The sequence below is a fragment of the Lactuca serriola genome, chromosome 1, assembly GCF_051521515.1.
Source record: "Lactuca serriola cultivar US96UC23 chromosome 1, Lser_US96UC23_V15, whole genome shotgun sequence".
Lineage (NCBI taxonomy): Eukaryota > Viridiplantae > Streptophyta > Magnoliopsida > Asterales > Asteraceae > Lactuca > Lactuca serriola.
In genome coordinates, this window is record NC_136408.1 from 33,170,388 (window position 1) to 33,195,827 (window position 25,440).

General features: G+C 36.7%; 1 protein-coding gene across 1 annotated transcript; it reads left to right on the forward strand.

Annotated features, from left to right (window-relative positions):
• Window positions 1-22,858: 22,858 nt before the first annotated feature.
• Window positions 22,859-24,042, forward strand: LOC145081560 (uncharacterized). The gene has a single exon (XM_079023251.1). It carries the CDS (start codon window positions 22,977-22,979, stop codon window positions 23,598-23,600), a length of 624 nt encoding a protein of 207 aa, XP_078879377.1. The 5' UTR covers window positions 22,859-22,976; the 3' UTR covers window positions 23,601-24,042.
• Window positions 24,043-25,440: the final 1,398 nt, after the last annotated feature.

The following is a 25,440-nucleotide window of genomic DNA, read 5'->3' on the forward strand; positions in this document are numbered from 1 at the left end:
CGCCACAATCATCTAAATCACCTGAAAAAATAAACTGAAATTGTAAGCACGAAGATTAGTGGAATCCCTCAAAATACCACCACATAAACATAATAACAAACAAACAGCACGCATACAAAGCCTCCAGCCTGACTGGAATGCCGCGTCAACCTACAGACTACCTGGACCACTCACAAAACCTTCAACATGACTGGACCGCCTCACCGGGCCTTCAGCCTATCTGGACCGTTCTCCGGACCTTCAGCCTGACTGGTGCGCCTCGCATGCCTTCAGTCTATCAGGGTTGCCCTGGGTCTCTTGGCCTTCAGTCTCCGCTGGTTCGCCTCGACCTAACCACACATAACAACATATCGATATAAACATTATCGGATTTGTTGACTGGCAACACAGAGCAATACAGTCTCAACCCAACCATACATACAAATCACTAAGCATAGCATCATACATATGCAACACATGACATATAACTAGTCAATAGACAACCAGACAGATCTTACAGATCATTAAGCATAACATCATCATATATACTATGATACAAATATAATAGATCTCTACAGCATAACAACATACTATCATGTAACCGTATATACAAACTACTAGGTCGGCGTTGGTGCAATTATATCTAAACTATTATAGGAATCAATACTCAAGTCATCATTGTTGTTATTAGAAACACAAACTACAGTTTCATTAATGTCTGTTGCAATAAGAAGTTTTAAACATAAACCATCTTTATAAACCAGAATTGTCACCCTTCCATTATGAAATGAAAATTGATATTCATGTTTATACAATGCATAAAATGAAATTTTGTTTTTTTTACATCTCTTAAGAGTAATATAAAGTAACTAGATCTATCCTAACTCCATTACTAAGCATAAGCTCAAAATCCTCAATCATGTGACACCTGTCCATTCCAATGATTAGATTTAGCTCTTGATGCTAAGCTTCCTTCTTTCCTATAGATCCTACGATACCATACAAATGTGTTTACCACATCACTCATCAAGGAACCACAAACTGGATGTATTTGGAGTTTTATCATTCAAGTACTCGGTGTAGAGTCAAACATTTGACTTTACCATCTCAAAATACTCAGGGTAATCTTCGTTTCCTATGATCCTTGTCGTTGAATTAATTGCAACTTTCCTCTTTTGAATCATGGTTATATAGAATAGAGGACACACAAATTCCATTCCTTCTTAATGGGAAGTTTCAAACATAACCGTTCCTTTAAATTTATGATTCGAACGTTTCCTCTTTTTTTCATAGAACATTCAGAAAGAAGATAATTGGAACCGTAAAAGAACTCTACTTCGTTTCCACTTTCCTTAATTTATAGAAGTTTAAAGAATTCCATCAATGTCTATTCGGGCTGCCCTGGATCTATTGGCCTTCAGTCTCCACTGGTCCGCCTCAACCCAACCACACATAACATTACATAACAACATGTAACGCCCGTAGATTCGGGCTAGTCAATTTAGAGACGATAAGCATCAAAAGTGACTATTTGATAAAAAGACTATTTAGAATCAATAATCTTAATTAAGTTGTAGTGGTCATGACAAGGGTTCCGGATATATGAAGAATGCCGAAATCCGAGTTATAACGAAGAAGTTATGACCTGTCAAAGTTTCGCGACAGAACCGGCACGACACAGCGCGACGTAAATAGTGAATTTACGTTAGAGCAATTTTTGGCCTTAGCGATCTTAATGAAAGTCGTAGTATATGTTAAACCGACAACGTGCATAAAAATAACGTCTAAATCTGACTTCATATGAGGAAGTTATGATTTTTTCTAAGTTTCAGCTTAGTAGTATCCAGCCCGAAGTTCGAATATGAAATCGAGTGCTTTCTAGCCAAAACGATCTAAACGAGAATTGAAGATCTCATCGATAGTAGTCCAACGGTAAAAAGACAGACGAAGACATACGTCAGATGAAGGAGTTGTGAATTCTTAACGGAGTTTTCCTGTCCCGACCTACTAAAATAATATAATAAAATTTAAAGTCAAAATTAGCCGACGGAGTCTAAAAGAGAGTTGTAGAGCATAATCTCACCTACGCGTGTATATAAAGAACGTCGAAAACGGAGCTCGCATGTAAAAAATATGAATTTCTGAAGTTCAGAACACAAACTTCGAGGTTGTGTTAGATCTCACGACGTGAGCACAGTGTTCACGACATGAGCACATACTAGACACCCTCCAGAGCAAGTGGACGAACGACGAACGCAGTAACCTACTAGGCTCAGGACGTGAGCATTAGAAAATCACGACGTGAGTACAAAATGTTGGCCCTATAAATAGAAATCGAGGGTCAGTCGAATTTGATTGCTACATCTCTTCTCTCTCACTCCCGATACCCTCTATAGCTATCCCGAAGTACCCCCGAAGCCCCGATATCATCCCGACACCCGAAGCGAGTCCCGAGGCCCCGAAGATCCCGAGAAGATAAGAGATTCAAGCCGAAGCTCTGCCCGCGAGAAGCCCGATGTGTTAAAACAAAGCATAAACAAATCGGTATTTTTCTGGCCGTGAAATTGGGGATGTCAACATTGGTATCAGAGCATTAGTTTAAGCGAACTAGAAATTTGTAGGATTTCTAGACTTAAACTTATAATGTTAAGTGAAGATTGTGAGATTAATGTCTGCCATGTTTTAGACACGAGCACTAGTATATTTTAGGAAAGATGCCTAAAAAAAATTTATGTGCTAAATGCTATATGTTTGCCATAAATGATATTGTTTGTTCGGATCTATGGTTTGTTGCTGACCGGATATGGAAACCTTATGTGTTTAGGATTCTAAGAGTACGACTACGATATTAGAACTAGCATGTAAACATTTCGGAGTGATAAGGATGATTCGAACGTCTATCAAAATAGAGATCTAAATTCACCTTATTCGGTGTATAGATAAAAAATGGCAAGAACCAGAAGTGGGCTGGAAACGTGAATGAAAACAGGAATCGACCACCTATGGTTAAGCAAGTAGCTGTGGTAGCAGCAGTACATGAGCCAATGACAATGGTTGGGGTATAAGAGATGATTCAAATGATGTTGGACCGTCAGATGGAGGAAACCAAACGTTTGCTTCAGCATAATCGTGAAGGACTTTCAATGCCGATTAAACAAACTGAATTGAATGAAGGGCAGTCGGAAAGAGGAAACTTCGGTGGGATTATTGGTCAAGCTAACCCACCAATTTTTAGGTAAAACAACCAGGATGGAGGAAACGACGGACGTGGATGCAAGTACAAGGACTTCATGGCATCCAAACCACCGTGTCTATCTAAAAACCCGACACCAGTGGAAGTTATGGACTGGATCTCCGATATGGAGAAAATGTTCGAGAGTTGCGAGTGTAGCAACATACAGAAGACCACTCTCACGATTCCACTGTTAAAGTCTGGAGTGTTGAGCTGGTGGAAGCTACTAGCCGGTTCGATGTCCAAGGGAGAGGCTAGCAAGATGTCTTGGGAAGATTTTATAGTGCAACTGAAAATGCAATACAACACTAAGCAGGATCTTCTGGAAATCAACAATGAGTTCCATAATCTGAAGAAGGGAAGATTGAGCGTCACCGAGTACGCTATTAGTTTTATGGAGAAGATAAAGCTTGTTCATTATCTGGTTCCAACTGAATTCTCCAAGGTTAACAAGTTTGCCCGTGGATTACCAGCGGGCTTTGGTCCGATGGTCAACCAAGCAACCACTTTGAAATCTGCCATCTGGGCTGCTAAGAACGTCGAGACCCATATAAGGGAAAATGTAACGCCCGTAGATCCGGGCTAGTCAATTTAGAGATAATATGGGTTGAAAATGACTTTTCTACAAAATATTATTTAGAATAAATAATCTTAACTAAGTTGTAGAATATGTCTCAAGGGTTCCGTACATATAAAGAACGCTGAAATCCGAGTTATAACGAAGAAGTTATGGCCCGTCGAAGTTTTACGGCAAAACCGACACGGCACCGGGAGACGTAAATAGTGAATTTACGATAGAGTGATTTTTAGCATTAGCAATCTGAATGAAAGTTGTAGAATATGTTAAACTGAGAACATACAAAAAAAGAACGCCCAAATCTGATTTTGTATGAGGAAGTTATGAATTTTCTAAGATTTGGCATAGAAGTGCACGACCCGAAACTCAAATTTTAGTTCGAGCGGTTTTTGGCTTACGCGACCTAAATGAGAGTCGAAGATCTCATTAACAGAAACTCAAATGTAAAAAAGATAGACGAAAACGGAGTTCGTATGAAGGAGTTACGAACTCTTCGCAATCATTTAACAGTCTAAACGCCTCGTACTGTTAAATTTGAGATCATTCGAGAATTAGCCGACAGATTCTAAATGAAAGTTGTAGATATTGATTTTAACTATGCATTGAAAAAAAGAACGTCGAAAACGGAGCTCGTATGCGAGAGTTATGATTTTTCTAAATTTGAAGGCTGATACGCGATAGGGGGTGACGTGGCACCACCAGAATTGGACACGTGGCACCACCAGAAGGCTGCCACATGCCCCAACTCGGTGAGTAGGTCCTCCTACTCGGCGAGTCCATCTGTCATCACCCCTATAAATAGAGGCGTCGGGTTCCCTCACTTCCTCACACCTTCAAACCCTTCTTTTTCTCTCTAGTTTCTCTCTCTAAAGCCCCTACCCCCCCCCCCCTAAAAGCCTAGGTAAACCCCCTAGCATCCGAAGGAAGCCCCAAGGCTCCCGAAGTCCCGAGAAAAGAGGCTTTTGGCTTGGAAACGCTGCTCCAACGAAGCCCGTTTTTCGAGAAAACTCGTTGTAAGTGAGATATGCCTACCCTATCTTTAGTATAACTTATGTTTCGATATCGTAATGCTATTGGGACCTTATAAGGAGTATTTGGGCTATTATTATGGGTTATATAAGTATTGTTTAACGCTTATATAATAGTAATAATAGTTAGACTATTAATTAGTCTTGTTAAACGTTATACTAAACTCTAGTGGTAATGATACTATGTTTCGTCAGGGGATAATTGTTTTAAGAATAACGAAGTGCCACTTCACCACCTTACCAAGTGAGTGGATATTTACTTTCATCTTACACATAGATATTAAGTATTTTATATAAATTACGTGCTATGTGTGCATATTATTTGAATACTTGTTGTCTATGCTGGATGAACGATTTTATACATGTTTTAAAAGATTTAGACGGTATATTAATTTTATATCTACAAATATGTTGGGATAAAACATGGGTAGATGAAATAGTTGATGTGTGATAAAATAAAATGATGAGATATATGTGATGATAGGAAGGTGATGATAATTAGGTGATGAGGAATCGGTGATGTAGGATGAAAGATATTATAACCTTGTTCGACAATTCGGAGATGTAGTCATCTACCAGGGTGTAGATGGTGACCACGGACTATTATAGACAACCCTGTGGAAACACTAGCAGCCTCATAACCTGTAGGTGACGAATTACGAGATTCAGGCGATGTTGTAACTACGTATTCATCCGATGATACCCTAACTGTTGGATTAGGTGTCTAAGCCCATAACTATAATTGGTATGTACTTCAATTGATAGCAGTACAGTCCTTTTGGGTTGCCCTCAAACCTAGCAACCAGACAAGGAAATTATGAAAGGAGAGATATTAATTTATTATGAGATTAATAAATGAATCTATTAATATGTTAAAAGATTAATATATTAATTAGAAATCATTATGTTTAATTAATAGTTAGCCATAAATTAGTCATAATTAATTTTGGGGTTAAAAGTATTAATTATAAAGTGCAGGGACTAGTTTGCAATTAACTGATAGTTGAATGGAAGGATCCATAACCCCCTTGGAAGGAGGTGGACAAAAACCCTAGGGGAAACCCTAGAGAATTCGTCCAAAGGGTCCAAGATAAGGCCCTTGGGTTTTGCTTAGGCCCTAAGCAAAGGATAACTAGGGTTTCCCCTAAACCCTAGATCCTTCAACTATTTAAGGAGCCTCCTGGCTCACATTTTAGGTCACCGATTCTTTGGAAGGAATCCTGACCGAAATTGCATACTCTCTCCATCCTCTCTCCTTCTAGTTTCCTTCTTGCTAGTTCTTGGGTGTGATTCCATTAGAGGCATTACACTTGTGGTGTTAAGCCTCCAAGAAGATCAAGATCAAGATCAAGAGGATTATCAATTGTTTGATATAACAATTGAAAGGTATGCTAATCTTAAACCCTAGTTTGTTAATTTTGAAATTAGCCTTTCTCCTCTAGGGTTCTTATTTTGCAATTCAAAGTTGTATGTTCAATAGTTAAAACATAGATCCAAAGTAGGTTGCATGTGAACTTAGGAATTGTTTTCTAGTTTATCTGTTTTACCTAAAACCCATCACTAACCCCTTACTATGAATTACGAGTTCAGGCGATGTTGTAACTACGTATTCATACGATGATGCCCTAACCCTTGTTGGGCACGTATTGAGGGAGTAATCCCTGAATCAATATTGTTTATGTGATGTAGCCGATGATCCTTAGGGAGAGTCCTTAGGAACAAACATATAAGGAAATGTGATGTAAGGAGATGATAGGTAAATAGGATGTAGGAGACGACCCTTAGGATAAATCCTTAGGGAGGGTACTTAGGAATAAAGAAGATAATGGGGATGGGTAATTGAGTTAATTGTTTGATAATTGAACATAATAATTATATTATTGTGGGTTGAAAACCCTATGTACTCACCAGGTTTCCCAACATGACCCACTCAGTTTATTTATATCACAAGTGTTGATATGAAGTCAAATTACACTGAGAGATTAAGAAGATATAAATCACTAGTGATAATGAATGTAAGTTCTGTTTATGATTATGTTTCTATATTGATCATGACACCCCAAATGTTTTAAAATGAATAAAAATACTTTTCTTCGGAAATGCTGTGATAACGTATTTATCATGTTTTACTGGGAACAAATTCCGCAACCTTTTTATTAAAAGAGATACTCTGATTTTTATAAAGCATAAACAAAAATCGGGCTTTTCTGGTCGCGAAATTGGGGATTGCACAGAAAAGAATATGGAGAGGGCCGAAGTGGGTGAAAAAAGAAAGTTTGAAGGATCCTCAAGGTCCGATGAGAAGAGAAAAGTCTCGAAGTCTGATTCGAAGGAGTTTGAAGAAGTAGCAAAATGGTGTGATAAGTGCAAGAGGAAGCATATTGGGAGATGCTCTAAAGAGATATTATGCTTCAAATGCGGGAAGACTGGTCATTATGCCAGCGAATGCACAACCAAAAGAGAAGCTTGCTTTAAGTGTGGTGAAGAAGGACACTTCAAGCAAAACTGCCCAAGAATAGAAGGGGCTATAAGGCTGAATGTGCTACCACAGCCAAAGGCAAGAGCATTTCAAATGATCCTTGACGAAGCAGATGACAAAGCGAGGAATTAAGGATGAAGACTTCATATCAGAATATAGCCAGTATCAGAAAGTGTTAGAGGCGTAGTATAGGGTGAACTTGAACCTTTGTGTAATCGTTTCAAAAAATAATATAAACCCTGGTTTTGTTATCTGATGTGTTGAATGGTTGTGTGATTTTGTATGGTGACTTGGTTGACTGCGAGACAATACTTGGGACGAGTATGAGTAGGTGTGAATGGTGGTAGAGGCCTATACTACCGGAAGCACAAGACTCACACTTGGATCAGGGGAAGTAACAAGGTTACCAAGAAGATAGTGATTGATTCCATTTTTATTCAAGTATGTCGTTACCATTGTTTCGGTAACGACTAAGAAGATAATTAATATTCCGACCCTAGTGGTCATATCAAATTGAGTCCGACTACGATGAGTTTGTTACGTGGTTCATAGAACCAAGTTCGATGTAGCATCCGACTTAAGTCAGAAGATTGAAATCAATGTGATCGATAACATCACGCTCGTTGTTAAGGAAGCTTGTACCTAGAAATGCTACATGCTAAAATATGATCATATCACATTAAAATATGAAGGAAAGTATATTCCATTATGGATTTTGACTCTAAGAGACTTGAGTCTAGGTGTTGCATCATACGATGAAAGGTCATTAGAACATGACCCATCGATCTGTTACAATAGATAAAGGAAAGTACTTATCCTAAGAAGAAGAAGGAGTCCTTAATAAGGATTTATTTTGTAACTCATAGGTTACGATTGAAAGTCCAACATAGTACGAAGGGCAGGTGCAAGATTGATCATCGCCTGCGGTCAAGAAGTCCAAGAGTTAGATACTCATTTGAAGAAACATAGAAGTTAAGATTATTACCTAGGATGAAAAGACAACATATGGTATCATTATACAAGTCCTATTTTCGTTAGATCGTGTCATTGTGAGGATCGACGGGGTGGGATAAGAGTTGTTTTATATGGTGAAATTGTATAAGTTTGTGAGTTCTAATATATATACATATATGATATAACATTGTGGGTTGAAAACCCTATATGCTCACCAGCCTCCCAAACATGACCCACTCAGTTTTCTTTGTAATACAGGTTATGGCACGAGAGCATAAGTTGGTTGGCATAACGAAAGATTTTGGATTACAGGCCAGTAGTTATAAATAACTGTTATAAAGTCTATTTTATATTGTTTATGCTTTTGGTCTGTATCGGAACATGACATCCTGATATTTTGTTATTTAATGAAAATACATTTCTTTAAAGAAATGCTTTGATAAATTCTTATCACATTTTGTTTTGGGAATAAATTTCGCATCAGTTTTCTTTAAACGATTACTCTGATTTTAAAACAGAGCATAAACAAACCGGTCTTTTTTTACCGTGAAATTAAGGATGTCACACAACATATCGATATAAACATTACCAGATTTGTTGACTGGCAGCACAAAGCAGTACAATCTCAACCCAACCATACTTACAGATCACTAAGCATAGCAACATACATATGCAATAGATGACATATAACCAGTCAACAGAAAATCAGACAGATCTTACAAATTACTAAGCATAGCATCATCCTATATACTACGATACAGATCTACCAGACCTCTACAACATATTATCATGTAACTGTATATACTATCATGTAACCGTAATAGGTACCGAGCCGATTAGCGGGCAAATGCGGGAGTTCATCTCATCGGAGACTACCCGCGGTATTTTGGAGCAGACTCCTCTGATATTTGGTTCGTTCAAGGAGGGGATTATGGAGATTTTGGATGAGCGCTTAGGCTCGTTCCGTGTTGAGGCTTTGGCAATCATCGGAGCTCACACTATTTCTTTCCGTGAGTTTCGTGCTTATGGAGCTCCTACGTTCTTTGGGGATAAGGATCCCATTGTTAGTAGGAGATGGTTAGCAAATATGGCTAATGCGTTCAGGACGAGTTTTTGTCCGAGGAGGCAAAGGTCAAATTTGCTTCCTGCCTTTTGCAGAACATGACACGTGATTGGCGGGAATAGGTAGGACGTTAGGTGGGTGATCGTGTTGTTGATGTTATGATGTGGGATGATTTTTCGACCAGGTTCCGAGCTGAGTTCGCACTGGTGATTAAGGTGTAGCAGTTGGCACGAGAGTTTCAGGAGCTCCACCAGACTACTGAGACTGTGGTAGAGATCACTGCCAAGTTTCGGGAGAGAGCCTTATTGGTCCCGCAATATGCAGCAGACGAGTAGATAAAGAAGGTAAGGTATCATGATATTTTTAAGGATGACATCAGGGATTTCATGAGTATTTCAGGGGGCAAGACCCTGAATAATATGATTTATAGAGCCTAAGAGCGGGAGACCGATTTGGAGCACCTAGGGAAGAGGGGGCCAGATCAGGTGCAGATAGGGGAGGTTTCCAGGAAAAGACCCAAAACTTCAGATCAGCGATTGAGGGGCTAGCAGGGTCGGGGTTAGTGCAGCACGTGAGGGAAACTACACGATGGGGTTTGTCGTTCTAGGGGTTTGGGCTGCTACAAGTATGGCAGGGTTGGTCATGTTAGCAGGGATTGTCCTCAGGGGCAAGCCCATTATGTTTTCACTACAACCAAGTGGGCCAAAAGAAGGTCGACTGTCCGATGTTGAGGGGAGGAACAGTGACCGCACATACTCCGACTACTTCGAGGATCATTGATGGTCGTGAGGGTAGGGCAGGAGCTCCAGCAGAGAGGATTCGGGAATTAAAATGTCAGGCTGGGGAGGCTAGGACTTCAGCAGGTGATATTGTGGGTATGTTATATTTTGTTTTCTTTTCGGTTGTTATCATTATTTATGTTGTTTGGAATTTTGTGTCGATTTGGGTGAGCGTTATCTTTGGTTTAATTATTTGTTATTGATTGAGTTGTATCATTAAGAATTATTATATGCCATTTGCATGTTGTGAATCATTAGTGGGTCAGAATGGGTTGCATCTTATTAAGCGGGTTTCAATGTGTTTGGTTGTTAATCTAGTTCTTGTTCGGGATCGGTCCAAGGGTATTATGTGGAAGGTCTATGGTCGGGTTCAGCGGGTTAGTTCTCCAGTATCGCCAGGGTTCAGTGGTTTTAGCTTTTGTGCTTGGATGTCCACTGGGAGTGCCAAGGGAAGTGGTCTATTACTAAGGTTTTAGTCTTGTCATCAGTTTAAAGGACTTAAAGATATAGGTGTTGTATCATTGAAAGCGTATAGATTTAGCAGATTTGTTGGGATTTTGAGGAGTGTTCATCTAGTCTTCAAGGATGGTGTGGTCTTTAGGTTTGGCTAGTAATGGAACATTAGCATTGGTAGGCGCAGGTTGTCAGTAGTTCAATCATAAGGGGTAAGATGGATTGGGAATCCTACAAACCTTGTGTACTAGGAGAGCCTCATCGAATCAAAGTGGCGGAGAACCGTTCGGATTTCCAGGAGCGGAATCAGGCGTGAAACTAGGATGAGTTTCACATCCCCGTCGGGGAGGAAGGCGACCCAAGTGGCCGTCTGGATTGAGGATTATGTGAGTTGTGAGTACGGGAAACTTCCTAATAATTGGTTATTGCCTTCTTGGTGAGGGATAGCAGGCTTTTGGTGGACCCAGGTTGGGGTTCTAGGCATGACTCGAGTCCAACCTGGGCACTTGGTCGGGTACATGTTCGACTCTGTAGGTGTATGAATTGATTGATGAGCGGTAAGACCATGGGCGGTGGACATGGCAAAATAGAAGTGTTGTAATAATGCAGGGTGACCCGTATCATTCACTAGTTGGCAGTTAGTGTAGAAGTGTTGTAAGACTACGGGGTGGCCCGTAGCATTCACTAATTGGCAGTTGGTGTGGGAGTGTTATAAAACTGTGGGGTGACTCGTAGCATTCATCGGTCCCTGAGCAGTCGTGAGGGCGTGGAAAATCCATGATTGGTCACGAATTTCTATAAACATATTAGACCAGGGTGAGTCAGTTCGTAAGACTGTGTAAGGGCCACAACATGCTTGGAATCAGTAAACGGTAGGTCGTTGGAGACCGAGTATGATATAAGACTACATTTGGTCATGTAGCATTCATTTTTAGCATTGGATTTGGTGGCGAGATTCTAGTGTTTCGATTAGTTGGCAGACAAGTTGGGACCAGGTAGGTCTCGACTGCTTTGGGAAGGAAGCTAGTGGGCATCAAGATGAGTCGGGTCGGTGTTAGTGATTTGGGATTTGTGTGGAATCGCTTGTTATTTGGGGCATATGATAAGTCACTTGTAGCTTGGATTAAATAATCTCAGAGTAATTGCCCTGTTGTGCAGCTCTTGTTTGAGTCTAACCATTATAGGGATGAATCTTCTTCTCGAAAAATTATCCGAGCCTTCTGTCAAGTATAAGTGTTCTGCAGCAGTATGTGGTCAATGATTTTGGTTCCCAATGGAAGCATCAAGATGATCAAGGGTTAGAAGCATTTTTTTTGTCTGAAATTCTATGAGGATTTGGCATGGTAGTGGTTCAATGTAGGCAGTATATCGGGGAGTCAGACTAATTTGAGATTTCAGGTTTCAGAAGGGTAGAGATGATTTCCTGCATGGGTTTAAGGATTCGTTCTTCATCGGGATGAAAATTTCTACTAGAGTTGGTTTGGTTGCCTTTGGGAAGGTTGTCGTATGCGTAAGGGTTATGATTGTGTTGTTCAAGTTGTATGGTGTGCTGGAATGATAAGTAATGATTTCAAGGATGAAATATAATTTAAGTGGGGGAGAGTTGTAACTCCCAATTCCGAATTGTTACCCATTTGGGTGTGGGTGATGTAATGTAGATGATTCGGGCATTCAGATTTGGTTTTGGAGCCAAGGGGTATTTTGGTAAAATGGCAGCGGGCTTTTATGGAAATTGGATTTTTGGTTCGGGAAATTTTATGGCAAGTATGATTTGATAAAAGTGTAGAGCTTCTCGTTACCTTTTCATGGATATAAGCATTGTCAAAACGGATTTATAAAGAATAAGTTATGGCCTTCAAAATATTTTAGGGTTTAAGAGGGAACCCTAGTACGCGGGGCGTACATAGGGAGTATGCATGGTGTACTAGTGCGAAGGGCAATACGATGGGTGTACATAAGTGTACGCTTAGTGCAATCGGAGGGAATGATCGTGAACCTCGGCCTCGTACGATGGGCGTACGAGGGGTGTTTAAACCCTAATTTTTGGTAATGTGTTCCCTATTTAAGCACTTTATGTCTTAGGGCCGATGTCTTTACCAGCCCCAAACCTCCCAAAACCCTAAATCGACCCCTTGGCCTGTTGTTGGTGTTCTTGAGTTATTAAGAAGACTTTGGTGCTCGTTTTTGCCTTTGTGAAGGAAGTAGAGAAGCTTGAAGTTGCCTTGCTTGGTGAAAAAGGATTTGGATCGAGAATCATCATCTTGTGGGAAAGCTTTATGAGGTATCAAGTTTTCATCTTGGTTTATATATGTTTAGATCTCTTCTTAGTTAGTTTGTTGTGCTTTTGGTCCCTTTTGGGTTAATGGATTAGTTAAGTCATTTAAGGGCTTGTTCTTTCGGATATAAGTTTGTTTTGGTCTCCTTGAGCATAAAGGTGCAAGATTTATGAGATTTTTGGTGTCATGCATGCATTAAGTCAATTACTAAGTCCCTTTTAAGCTTAATAGCTTCATTTAGCCATGTATTAATGTAAAGTTGGCAACTTTACGTGATAATCCAGCTCAAGGAAGTCAATATATGTTTTAGAGCTTTGTCTTAAGGGATTAAGTGATTGAATCAAGTTTGGTATGACTAGGGTGAGTACATTGGGCGTATAAGCCTCCAGGTGAGTATGCTCCGCGTACTCGGTCTATTGGGCCTCGCATGTTTGGGCTATCTTTTGGGTTTAGTTTCTTGGAGCTTTGTTGGGCCATCTATAAACAAGTGTTTTGGATTAGGAAAAAGTTAATGGGCTTTAGGGTAAGTCCCATGTAATGGTTTGGGCCTAATTTGGAAAATTGGGCCATAAGTGGGCTTTGGATGATTATTTGGTGTGTGGGCCTTATTGATTGGGAGTTTGGGTCTTAGTCTTAGACCAAACTAGGTGAGGGGTAAAATGATATTTTTACCCTATATATGGATTATTGGATTTGAATTGGAACCCAGATGTTAATTGAATGATATGTATGTTTGATAGCGTTGGGATTCTAGCGGGTCTGCAGTTAGAAATTTATTTGTGGGTTCAACTGTTGAGGTGGGTCTCCTCACCATTCTATGGGTCAAAGGCACCAATGCCAACCCATTTCGTTTATGTATTACATGAAGACCAGGGGTGACCTTTGGTATTTGTATGAAATACCAGGAGGTGGCTCCTGGCAGATCTGTATGCAAGACCAGAGTCTAGACTATGGCAGTTAAGCAAATAAGTAGTTATAGATAATATGTTAGTTGTCTTTGCGATGCTTGCATGGAAGACCAGGAGGTGGATCATGGCACCTGTTTATAAGACCCAGGGTTTTGGTCCCCGACTTGGCAAGGAAAGACCATGATATGGCTCGTGGCATAATGGCAAGACTATAGTTGGCACATAGCACCTCATATTGCATGTTTGATATGTATGACTTGTATGTTATGTATGATATGCGGTATATTCCCCATATTGGGGAACTCACTAAGCTTTGTGCTTATAGTTTGTGGTTTAAGGTTTCAGTTACTTCAGTTCGAAAGGGAAGGGACTGACTAGATCACATCGCATACACCTATATTTCCGCAACTTTGAGATTTTGGGATTGTACTCTGATATTTTTTTACTATAAAATATCTTTAAGGATTTGTTTAAATGGTAAATGAGTGTTTTGATTGTTTTAAAAATGAAATTTTTACCCTCGTGTTTTGGGATGTTACAGTGGTAACATGGGTTATACTTTCTTGCTATGACTGATCGTACACATCGCATCCTTCATCGATTACTTTTGAAAACAATTTTGAAAACCATTTTTAAAAACTTTTACAGTTCCTTAGTTTGAGTATGGATTCACATGAATGTTCATCCAATTATCTTAAACAAAGACTCTGATACCAACTTGAAACATCCCAAAAATCACAGTAAATTTTAACTTAAAAAAAATCCAAGATAATAATTTTTTACAAAACCATTGTTTCAAAAGTGTTTTTCAATAATTAGAGTATCCCAAAATCCAAATAACATAAATCTGAAGGATGTGCACGATTACGCATTCACCTTTCCACAACTATCTAAAGTAACTGAATTTATAAACTAAATCTGTAAGCCAAAGCTTAGTGAGTTCTCCCAAAGTACCACCATACAAATATATAACCAACATATATCGGGTCCAGAACCTCCTGGTTGGATTACCCCTGGCCCACAACCTTATGGTTGGAATACCCTGACCCACAACCTTTCGGTTAGCTTTCCCAATACATAACGGGTCCATAACCTCCTATGTGGATTACCCCCGGCCCACAACCTCCTGGTTGGAATGCCCCAGTCTGTTGACTAACAACATAAAGCAATATAGTCTCAACCCCACATACTATGTTGATATATACATAACAAATAACATATATCTAGCAACAAATAATCATATAATCAGTCAACAGACAGATTTACAGATCCCTACCGTATAGCAACATCTTATATACTAGGATACATAAACTAATGGGCCGATAGTGGTGCCTTCGACCCACTAGAACAGTAAGGAAAAACGCACCTATCAATTTGAATAAATAGCTGAATAGGTCTTGGATTCGAATATCAACTCTACCCGTCACCTATTCATCAAATAGTGACTAATCTTAAATACAACTCAAAATACCCAAAATACCCTTTAGGTCAAACTTGGTCAAATCCATGTTAAAGTCAAAAAGTCAAAAAGTCAACCGAGTTAACTCAGTTGAGTATGCATAACATTTAGAATAGACGCATAACATACTCATGCCTTTGATCATAAACGCAATCTGGACCTTGGACACGTTAACGTTCCTGGGGGATGCTTAGTGTTCTTCAACTGCTTTCTTTTCTCTTATTAAGAGCTTAATCCTCAAGCTCTTTTCATCCATTTCCTGATCTAGTCCTCAAATGATGTCCTTAACCATAAAGTTTCCAACTTTATGGCTTAACATGGCTATTAAGTGCCCAATACCAAAAACCCTAACTTCTTAATCCATAAAGCCATCCTAGTTCATGCATGGACGGAAACTAATGACCAAGACTACATTCTTATGCTTCTAAATACTCCAAAATGTATGAAATGACAATTTATATGAATTAGAGTAACCCATACTCATAATACCAAGCTTATGAGACCAAAATGAACACAAAACTATGGCTAAACAAGATCTAAACATAACTTCATCAAGTTCAAAACTTTTTACCTCCAAAAGATGTCAAATGATGATGTGATTTTGAATCCAAGGTGCTCCATTATTCTAAGACGGTCTCCTCTTCTTTCTTTCTTCTTCAAGTTCACTAAAACACAATTTAATGGCTCAAGAATACTCACAAATAGATTAGGGTTTGCTTGGGGACGAAGGTGGGTTGGAAGCTGACGAAGGAAAGAGTCTTGGGAGTTAATGATGAATATATAGGGTCCAAACCCTAAAATTAGGGTTTTGCGTCTAGGTCGAGAACGCTATGCGTCCTAGATGGACGCTACGCGTTCCTCTGAATATGATTTTTCCCCAAAACGCTACAAGGGAATCATTTGCATATAATTTCACACTTAAGGGTCAAAAGGTAAATACTTGGAAATCAAGATGTTACATTTCAAGAGTTTTGTGTTGGTGCAATTATCCCACATCAACCTGAGACTCTTGAAAATTATGAGATGATTGCAAGTACCGGTTTTGAGTATTTTCAACTAGAAGGAAAGTGTTTCATTTCCGTAGATGCACTAGCACACATGATTTTCTTTTATATATTTTGTTCATCACCCATTTTATAATTTTCATTTTTTTTCATAAATATGATGACATGACGATATGTAGGAAACGAATGTAGGCATTTGATATGCAGTTTGTTGTAAATGTCATAGCTGTCAATGTAAAGTAAAGATAATAATTTTAATCGTAAATACTTAAAATAAATACTTTTGTTACAGAGAAAAAAGTGATTGCAAACAACTTCGAACATACCTTCTATAAAAAAATCAAAATATTTTATTGACCGGTTGAGAATGGTGGGAAGCTTCATGATGTTAAAGAAATTATCTTCAATATATGGGGACCATCCAAAGTAAATAAAAGCATCATTTAAGTATTTTGTTTGATGGTATTTTAACTTGATTTGTTGATTATAATTACAATAGTTTGTATTTAAGAAACTTTGTTTGTTTGTCACTTCGAACAATTTGGTCACTGTACAAGTACTACCATATTATCACCTCCTAATTATGGCATTTTTACATGTTACGTTTCCTTAATTTTCAATTTTCATGACCACACAATGCAAATAATGTCTATGTGTCTTCGTTATTAGTGCAACATCTTATTATTATTATTTTTTTCATTTTTTTTAAGAAATTATGCTTTACGTGTAACATCCCGACTCTCAGATATAATATTTAATTAATTTATATTCATGTTGTTAGATCAACTCGACGAGTTGGAGGCCCCAACTCGCCGAGTAGAGAATTAAATGGCCGCGTGATTTTTAGAGTCTACTCGACGAGTTGGTGGACCACAACTCGATGAGTAGCAGCCGAGTGTGAAAACCATAATTTTCAGGCTTTGTGTCCTATTTAAAGGACCTTAAGCCTTCATTTCTGCCACCCTTATCACTTTAACACCCTGAGAGAAACCCTAAACGAGCTGGTATCGTTTATAAGGGAGAGAGAGACAAAAAGTGTGTGTTTTGGTGCATTCTTGGAAGGAGATAGAAGAGCATAAGGCTTGGAACAAGAAGAATCCTCTGAATCCGGTGTTCTTTCAGTGTTAGTGGCTTGTTGGAGGTACAAAGCTATCACCTTGATCATTGTTTGGTTAGATCTCTTCTTAGGGAGTTTGTGGCCATTTCCATTTCCCTTTTTGAGCCTTTTTGAGTTGGTTGAGCATACCATGAAGTTGAAACTTCAGATCTGGGCAGTATGAGGTCCCTTGGGCCTAAAGATTCAAGCTTTGTCAAGCTATTAGCCAAGTTTTATGCATTAAGCCTCCATAGAGTTTTGTTTTTGCACTTTGAGCCCTAGGTGCCATGCATGGACGTAAACCTTGCAGCTTTACGTGGTATTTAAACCTTGGGAGGCTAGATCTAGAGTATGGGGGTTTAGTTCTGCTTAAAATCGTCTGAATGAGAAATGGACTTAAGGGACTCGACGAGTGGATGAGCCATCTCAACGAGTCGGTTAGGGTTTTCCCTGATAGTATGGATGCGCTACAACTCGACGAGTTGATGAGATAACTCAACGAGTTGAGTTGGATTTTCCCGATACTTCGGAGAGAACAAAAGAACTCGACGAGTCGCATAGGTGCACTCGACGAGTTTGGGTCAACATGGACTGTTGACTTGAGCGTTGACTTCCATTGACTTTTAGGGTTTGGTCAAGACATGAGTTATGGAGATCATTGAGGGGTAAAATAGTTTTTCACCCGTTCCGAGAGTGAGGGAAGGGGTTAGCTTAACTTTTTAGAGTTGTGGTTATAAAGTTTTAATTAGAGATGATTATATTATATAGGCGGAGTCTAGACTGTTCGTGGGGTACTAGATCTACTTGCTTACTTACGAGGTGAGTCTTATCACTATATTTGCCTGAGTGGTAATACTGTGTGACCGAAGAGTCTTATATGCTTATACTGAGTCTTGTGATATCATGCATTTGTCTTGGTGATTTATGTTGTGTATTATTCTGTGCTTTATTGGTTTGGACCGGAGGGTCCAACCCGAGTTGTGAGACCGGAGGTTCCTCATCGAGACACATGGACCGGAGGGTCCTTATCGAGACATAGCCATGAGAGGCTAATTATTTATGTGTGGTATTTTGGGGAACTCAATAAGTTTCGTGCTTACAGTGTTGTGTGATATGTATTTCAGGTACCTCTCAGGATCACGGGAAGACACCAGATTGATTGTACACACCAATTAGAGTTATGTTTTGAGGATTCTGGGATATTATCAAACATTTTATGTCTTGTGTTTTGAGCAACTATACATTTTGTGGTTTTTGAGAAATGTGAGAATGTGTTTTTATGTGGTTTAAAAATGAAACATTTATTTAAAAATTTATAATGTTACATTACGGTTCCAAAAATGGATTTTTTACTCATTTTTTATATAAGACTGAGATTTTGTTTTTATTATTTTGGAATTGAGAAAAATGAAGAACAACAATATATGGAAGAGAGTGTTAGTGTTATTATCTAAGTCTTCCCCTTCAAGGTCGTCTTGTCAAACTCCCGGTCAATGAGATTTGCACTTCAGTTTCATCCGGTAACCTAATAACTTTCTAAAATCGGACAACAAAAACAACTATGTTGGCGGTGTACACTTTCAAAAGACAAGACATACAAGTAAATTTAGTTAGTTTTTAGTATAATGGACTTAGAAAAACACTGGAGTTGTCCGTTCCACCATAATGAAACAAAGTTTCTAATGTATATATTTTAATTTTTCTTCTTATTCAGGTCTTACATGATTTTTCATTCTTTCGCTGTTTTCGTTGTTCCTATTTGCATCAACAACAAGAAATGGTACATATTTCAAAGTTTACATTTTAATTTTCATATAATTTAATTAGATCAATGTTTTGTTCTATATTTCCCTCATAAAAAAGTTTTAAATGTTTCCGAAATGAAGTATTTGTCAGAAAAAACTATTCACATGCGGCCACACTTGATGCTCGTCTCTCATAAACGATTCAATGAAATGAAACATTTGTTACGTCCCGATTTTCAACACAAAATTTTTCATTTTTAAAATATATATAAAACACAAATCCAAGAGCCCATCTTTATTAGAAGATCACTGTCATACATTTATTAAGTATAAAAGAGAGATTTAGTGGAAGTCTAAAAACATTATTAATTTATTCGATGCAAGTACAGTCACATCGGAGCCTTTTCATGATCAGAAGACCAACCTGAAAAATAGTTATTCAACAACTGTAAGCCGAGACTTAGTGAGTTTCCCAAGATACCATATATCACAATACAAATACATGCATACAAACAATGACTCACGACCTTTCGCCGATACACCAATAATATGTGTATCTAGACTTACGGCCTACTTGTCATTTCGTCGTCAACACACGAGTCTATAGGCTCCCGACCTGTCGTCGTTCCGCCATCAACCCACAACTTAACCGTAATAACTTAAATATAATAACATTTAAACACATAAATTACGCTTATTCTACTAGTTCAAGTATAGTAACAATAAGCACATAGAGACTATATTTTCGGCTCTACTCAATGACTCAAGTATAATAACATAAAACACATAAAGACTATATTTTTACTCTACTAGCTTTCTATCCTAACATACATGGATATATATTGCAATACATAGTATAATGAGATAACTCACCTCAAACATCGAATGTTTGTCTCACTTCCCAATAGTTCCCGATGCGATTCTTTGATCTAAATGATTAAATTGTCTAATGTTACCAACCTAATAATCATAAGTTATAACTAATAATAATAAATTAGTTATATAATAATGTTTTTTTTTAATTATTTTTATAACCTCGTCTGTCTAATATAAAAATATTTACCAGTCGATTAAACCGAGAGTATAATATAACTAATGATATATTAGTTATATAATAGCATATTTCAAAATAACTTGAAACGAATGAACCAATAAGCTTAAAATATAATATTAACACGATTATAAAAATAATCAAACATTTTAAATTTATGATTATAAAATGATAAGGAAACTATAATTGGGGGTGTTTGGATTAGCTTTTTAACTTATTGCTTATAACTTATTTGTGGTGAGAATAAACAATAAGCAATAAGCATGATGAGAAATGTTTATTAAAATTAGCTTATTTAACTTAGCAAGCTAAATTTTATCCAATTAGCTTATTGTGGGAATAAGCAATTAACACCTCATTTTTTTCTATCCAAACACCTCCTTGTAAAAACTTTGGCGGTATATAAATAATACCTTTTTATGTAAATGTCTTCTAAAACCTTTGATCTTCGCTTCTCTCCAAATATTTGGCTATTATATCATATGATTTGAAAGTGTTATGAATAAACGTATTTATACTAAAATTTCGGATTGCTTAGTCATCACATAATTTTGACATCTAAGTGAAAATATGGATGATTCATTTAGAAGGAGAACACGTATCAATGTTCCTATACTTATTTTTGTGTGAATCCTCATATTTATATTTTTTTTTTTATTTTTTATGATGTTTCTATCTAAAATGAAGCTAACATATGTATTTTCCAATATATATCCTAACCATTGAGCATTAATAAAATTTCTATAATATATGCACGTTGTTTTTATAATTAATCAAAATAATAAAACAATAACTTATATATGATAATTCCAATTTTCCATTTAATAACATATATTATTTATAAACACTTTTACGTTTGATCTGTGTTTCTCTTTTTATATTATTATTTATTTATTTATAACTTATTATAATTAATTAGTTTAATATTTAATTAATTTTATTTTATAATTAACTAATTCGATATATGTATATTTACGTCTAATTCACAAAACTATGTTTAATCTAGTTATATATGCACAATACGATTATATATTTTATTGATATAAATATATATTTTTGATTAAAGGTATTATCACTTATAATTATATTCCTCTTTTGGTCAATATAATATAAATTGTAAGCTATAAAATATATGTTAATAAATTTCAAATTAATATAATATTGGAGTACAAATTATATAACCCGATATATAATAGATAATAATAGATAACTAACATCGTAAAATAAATGTAGGCAATTATTATTGAAAATACGGATGTTACTAGGGGTGTTCAAAAATATCCGCATCCGAAATATCCGATCTGAAAATCCAAAATTTCGGATATCCGATTTTTCGGATTCGGATACGGATAGTAAATTTATAAAGTTTCGGATATTTCGGATATCCGATATCTGAAAAAAATATTTTTTCTTTATTTTTTAATATTTTGAAACGAGAAATTAGAAACATCGACATGCTTAATGGACTAATGTTCCCTACCATTTTCAACTTTTTCGTGACCATTCTTTCCAAACTTTTATTGCAAACATTTCAATTTACAATCGTTATATATTTGTTTGTTATAATCCTGGTTTGTTGACTTATAATAAAAAACTATTAAGTAAATGCTACATATATTTATTTGTTGTATCCATCTATGTCGCAAGATTTAACATAGTTGCTATTATTAATTTTAAGAGTTGCGGTGATTTTACGGATCAGATGTTCAGATGTGGATATTTATTTAAAATTAATGAAATTCGGATATCCGGTTTAATATCCGAATCCGTATCAAGAATTTAGGATATCTGAAATTTCGGATACAGATTCAGATATCAAAAATCAACTATCTGAATTTTCGGATATCCGAATTTTCGGATATCCGGTTATTATCTACGTTATTTAAAATTATTAACTGTAAACTTATAAATATAATTTCCAGTATTGTCTATAAAAAATGTTACGAAATTTATAAAAAATATTATAAGTATAAATTTATAACATCCTTTACTTATTATTGATATTACTTATTTATTCATGATTTTGATTTTTAATTTAACTTTTATATGTTCATGTTCATGTATAATTTTTATATTTACTTACTTTCATTATATTTAATTTTAGATTTCCTTGTTGTTACATGATTAATTTATTATTAATTTTGACTTAAAGAACATTGTTTAATATTTCAAAATCATTTTATATATTACTTAAAAATAACAATAATGTATTTAAGGACAAAATATCAAATTATATAATAACTGTTTGCAAATATATAATTAATAATTATAAATTTATATAATTTATGTCGTTTTATTATATCAAACAACAATACACAGTTATAAGCATTTTGATATAATGAAATCGTTTCCATACTGTTTTTTTTATCTATATCTAAAACCTGTTCATTTTGTTTGTCGTCAGGTTAACATGGGTGGGGATGCAACTAGACGTCTTTCTAAAAACGCGCTTCCTACGTGGACAACATAGAACGAGACACGTCATCATCATCAAGGAGAATATACCCTTTGATTTCAGAAGCGACCACTAGGTCCCACGAACCAGAGTCATCTTCGATTTCCGCTGAATTCCGGCTCAATGTCCTTTGACGTCACCTACAGTCGCACATACATATACTCTGTCTTACAAAACGTGTCTACCGTCAAATCTAACATTCATTGGACCCAACGTGTAAAGTCACGACCCAACCGAAATTTCAACTAATCAGTTTCGCTCAAATCTTGTTTTTAAATACAAATTATAAATGTAAGTTTATTACTATTAATTAAATAATATAAACTCATTTGAACATTGATGGAAAACCACACGACACCACATGGGTTATGTCACCGATAGTTCCCTTTAAATGGCACACGATGCAAAACCTCCCTTCCTTAAACAGAAAAACCCTCCATGGCTTCATCTGACTGGTTTCAACCACCCTCATATTCGCCGACCTTTGTGGCATCAATGGAACCAAACCAGGACCAAGCCCTGCAGCAGGTCCATTGCCCCCGATGCGACTCCACCGAAACCAAGTTCTGTTACTACAACAACTACTCTCTTTCCCAACCACGTTACTTCTGCAGGTCATGTAGACGCTACTGGACCAAAGGTGGCACCCTCCGAAACATCCCCGTCGGCGGAGTCTGCCGGAAAAACAAGAAACTTTCTTCCACTTCCAACAAAACCGACACCACCCACCACCGCCGCCAAACCCCAGATGTGAACGGAAATGGGAACACTAGTCTTCAACTTTCGTATCCAGAATCTCCGGCTAAGTTCACGGAGGGTGGCGGCGTTGGTGGAGAGTATAAGGGTGATGGACCTTTTCCGGCAATGGTGGCAAGCGGTGCGGATACGGGTAATACCCATGGGCTGAGTCTATTTGGAGAAATGGAGCATTATGAGAACATGATGGATAAGGTTGATGCGAAGCGTAGTAGGGTCTTCGCGTTTGAATGGCAAGAACAAATGGATTGTCGTTCGGATCTTTATGGTTCAGGTGAAGGGAGAAACGAGTCGTTTGGCTATTAATGGGTCTTTGGTTCACATGAGACCCGTTCATAAACGGATAGGCCCATAAAATGATGGTAATGATATATATAATATATGTATGATTTTCAGAAGCTTTTGGTCCAAATATTAATGGTTAGGTTTCTGTAATTCGGATTTTATTTTCCTTTCTCTAGTATATGTAAAATTTTACTTATTTTCTTGATTTCTCTCTCTTTGCTGGGTGAACGTTGGTTTGAACTCTTGATGGCATTGAAGGTAGTCGTTCGGTAGTCATAAAATACAATATTGTTAGTCTAAAATAACAAAAACATCTATTTTTCTATGTTCAATTTTCATGTTAATTTTGGGTAAAATATTTCTGATAAATACAATATTTTTTAGTATAAAGAATATTAGTGACACCCTAAGCTTATGGCCAATTTGGAACAATAACTGAGAAACCACTTGCATACTATAACTACTTATGTTTGCCAAAAAGGATGGAAAAGCATAAAAGGACGGAAAGGGGTGATTTTGTGAGTTCGAATATGTGCTATAAAAAATGCATAAATTGGGAACCTACTTATGTCCAATTCCTGTTTTATGTATAAAAAGAAAAAGAAAAAGAAAAAGAAGAATTATACAAAATAACAAATTACTCCTATTTTGTTCCATTCCAAACAATGTATTTTCGATTTTTCTTACAAAATAATAACATACAATAATCAAATCAAAGATAAATTGTCCAAAATGAAAGAAATACGTTTATATTTCAGTTTTTAACTGAGATGTGTTTTTAAAAAATAATTACCTAGTAAGGGTAATTTAAATTTTATTTATAAATTAACTGTAGTTGTTATCTAAAATAATAAGAAAAATAGTATAAAAGCATTAACATTATATAAACAAAAGTTATATAACAAAAAAAGAAAAACAGTAAGAGAGCAAGGAGCAACATGAACACAAATAAGTTCTCTCATTTTGATATCTTATCACAACAAACAATGTATATATAAAAAATCACACCCGCTAAAAACTAGTTTTTTTTTCCCTTTTGTTACGTATACATCTATATTCTTTGTACCATTGGATGCTACGATTATATATATATATATATATATATATATATATATATATATATATATATATATATATATATTCAAGAAGTATAAATATGCATATTTTAATGTGTTTTGAAACTATATTTTGTTGTTTATTAATATATTTTCACTAGGAATAGCACAAAAAGAGGGATTAACATTATGGACCATAAACCACTAACACCTTCATTGTTGGGGTTCCATGCACTGGGAAAAGGCTCTAACAACGAGAAACCGATCATTAGTTACAAAACTCTAATAAGTATCGAGAGGGCTATTGGAGTCAGTTGCGAAGTAATTAGCCCTATTTATATAGTAGCAGTTTGCCGACAAGCTCGTTCTGATCTTAGAATCCTAAAGCACTACCATGAACATTATCGTGTGTCCGCCTACGGTGGAGTAAGGCACTACCCTGTTGTGCTAGCAGCCAACTCCGACGTTTCAACTTAGTTATCATCATCAAGATATTTACGTGATGTATAGCTTCCCGGTAGACGGTTCCTTTTCCCCCATAGCAATGAAGAAGGGAGAAGTTAGTTGATTCATCCAAAGAACTATTGATGGAATCAAAATTATTACATTGCTATTGTATAAGGATGATAAATTTTGTGATGGAAAATAAAGTATAATCTACAACACGTCTCCAAGTAAAGCAATAAAGATTTAATGTGGAGTTCAATTTAATGACAAGATAAAAAAATCAAGTTGTCATATCCATGGATAAACAACAATATCATATAAAAGTAATTTGTATATATCCGGATAGGTCTCCCGATTTA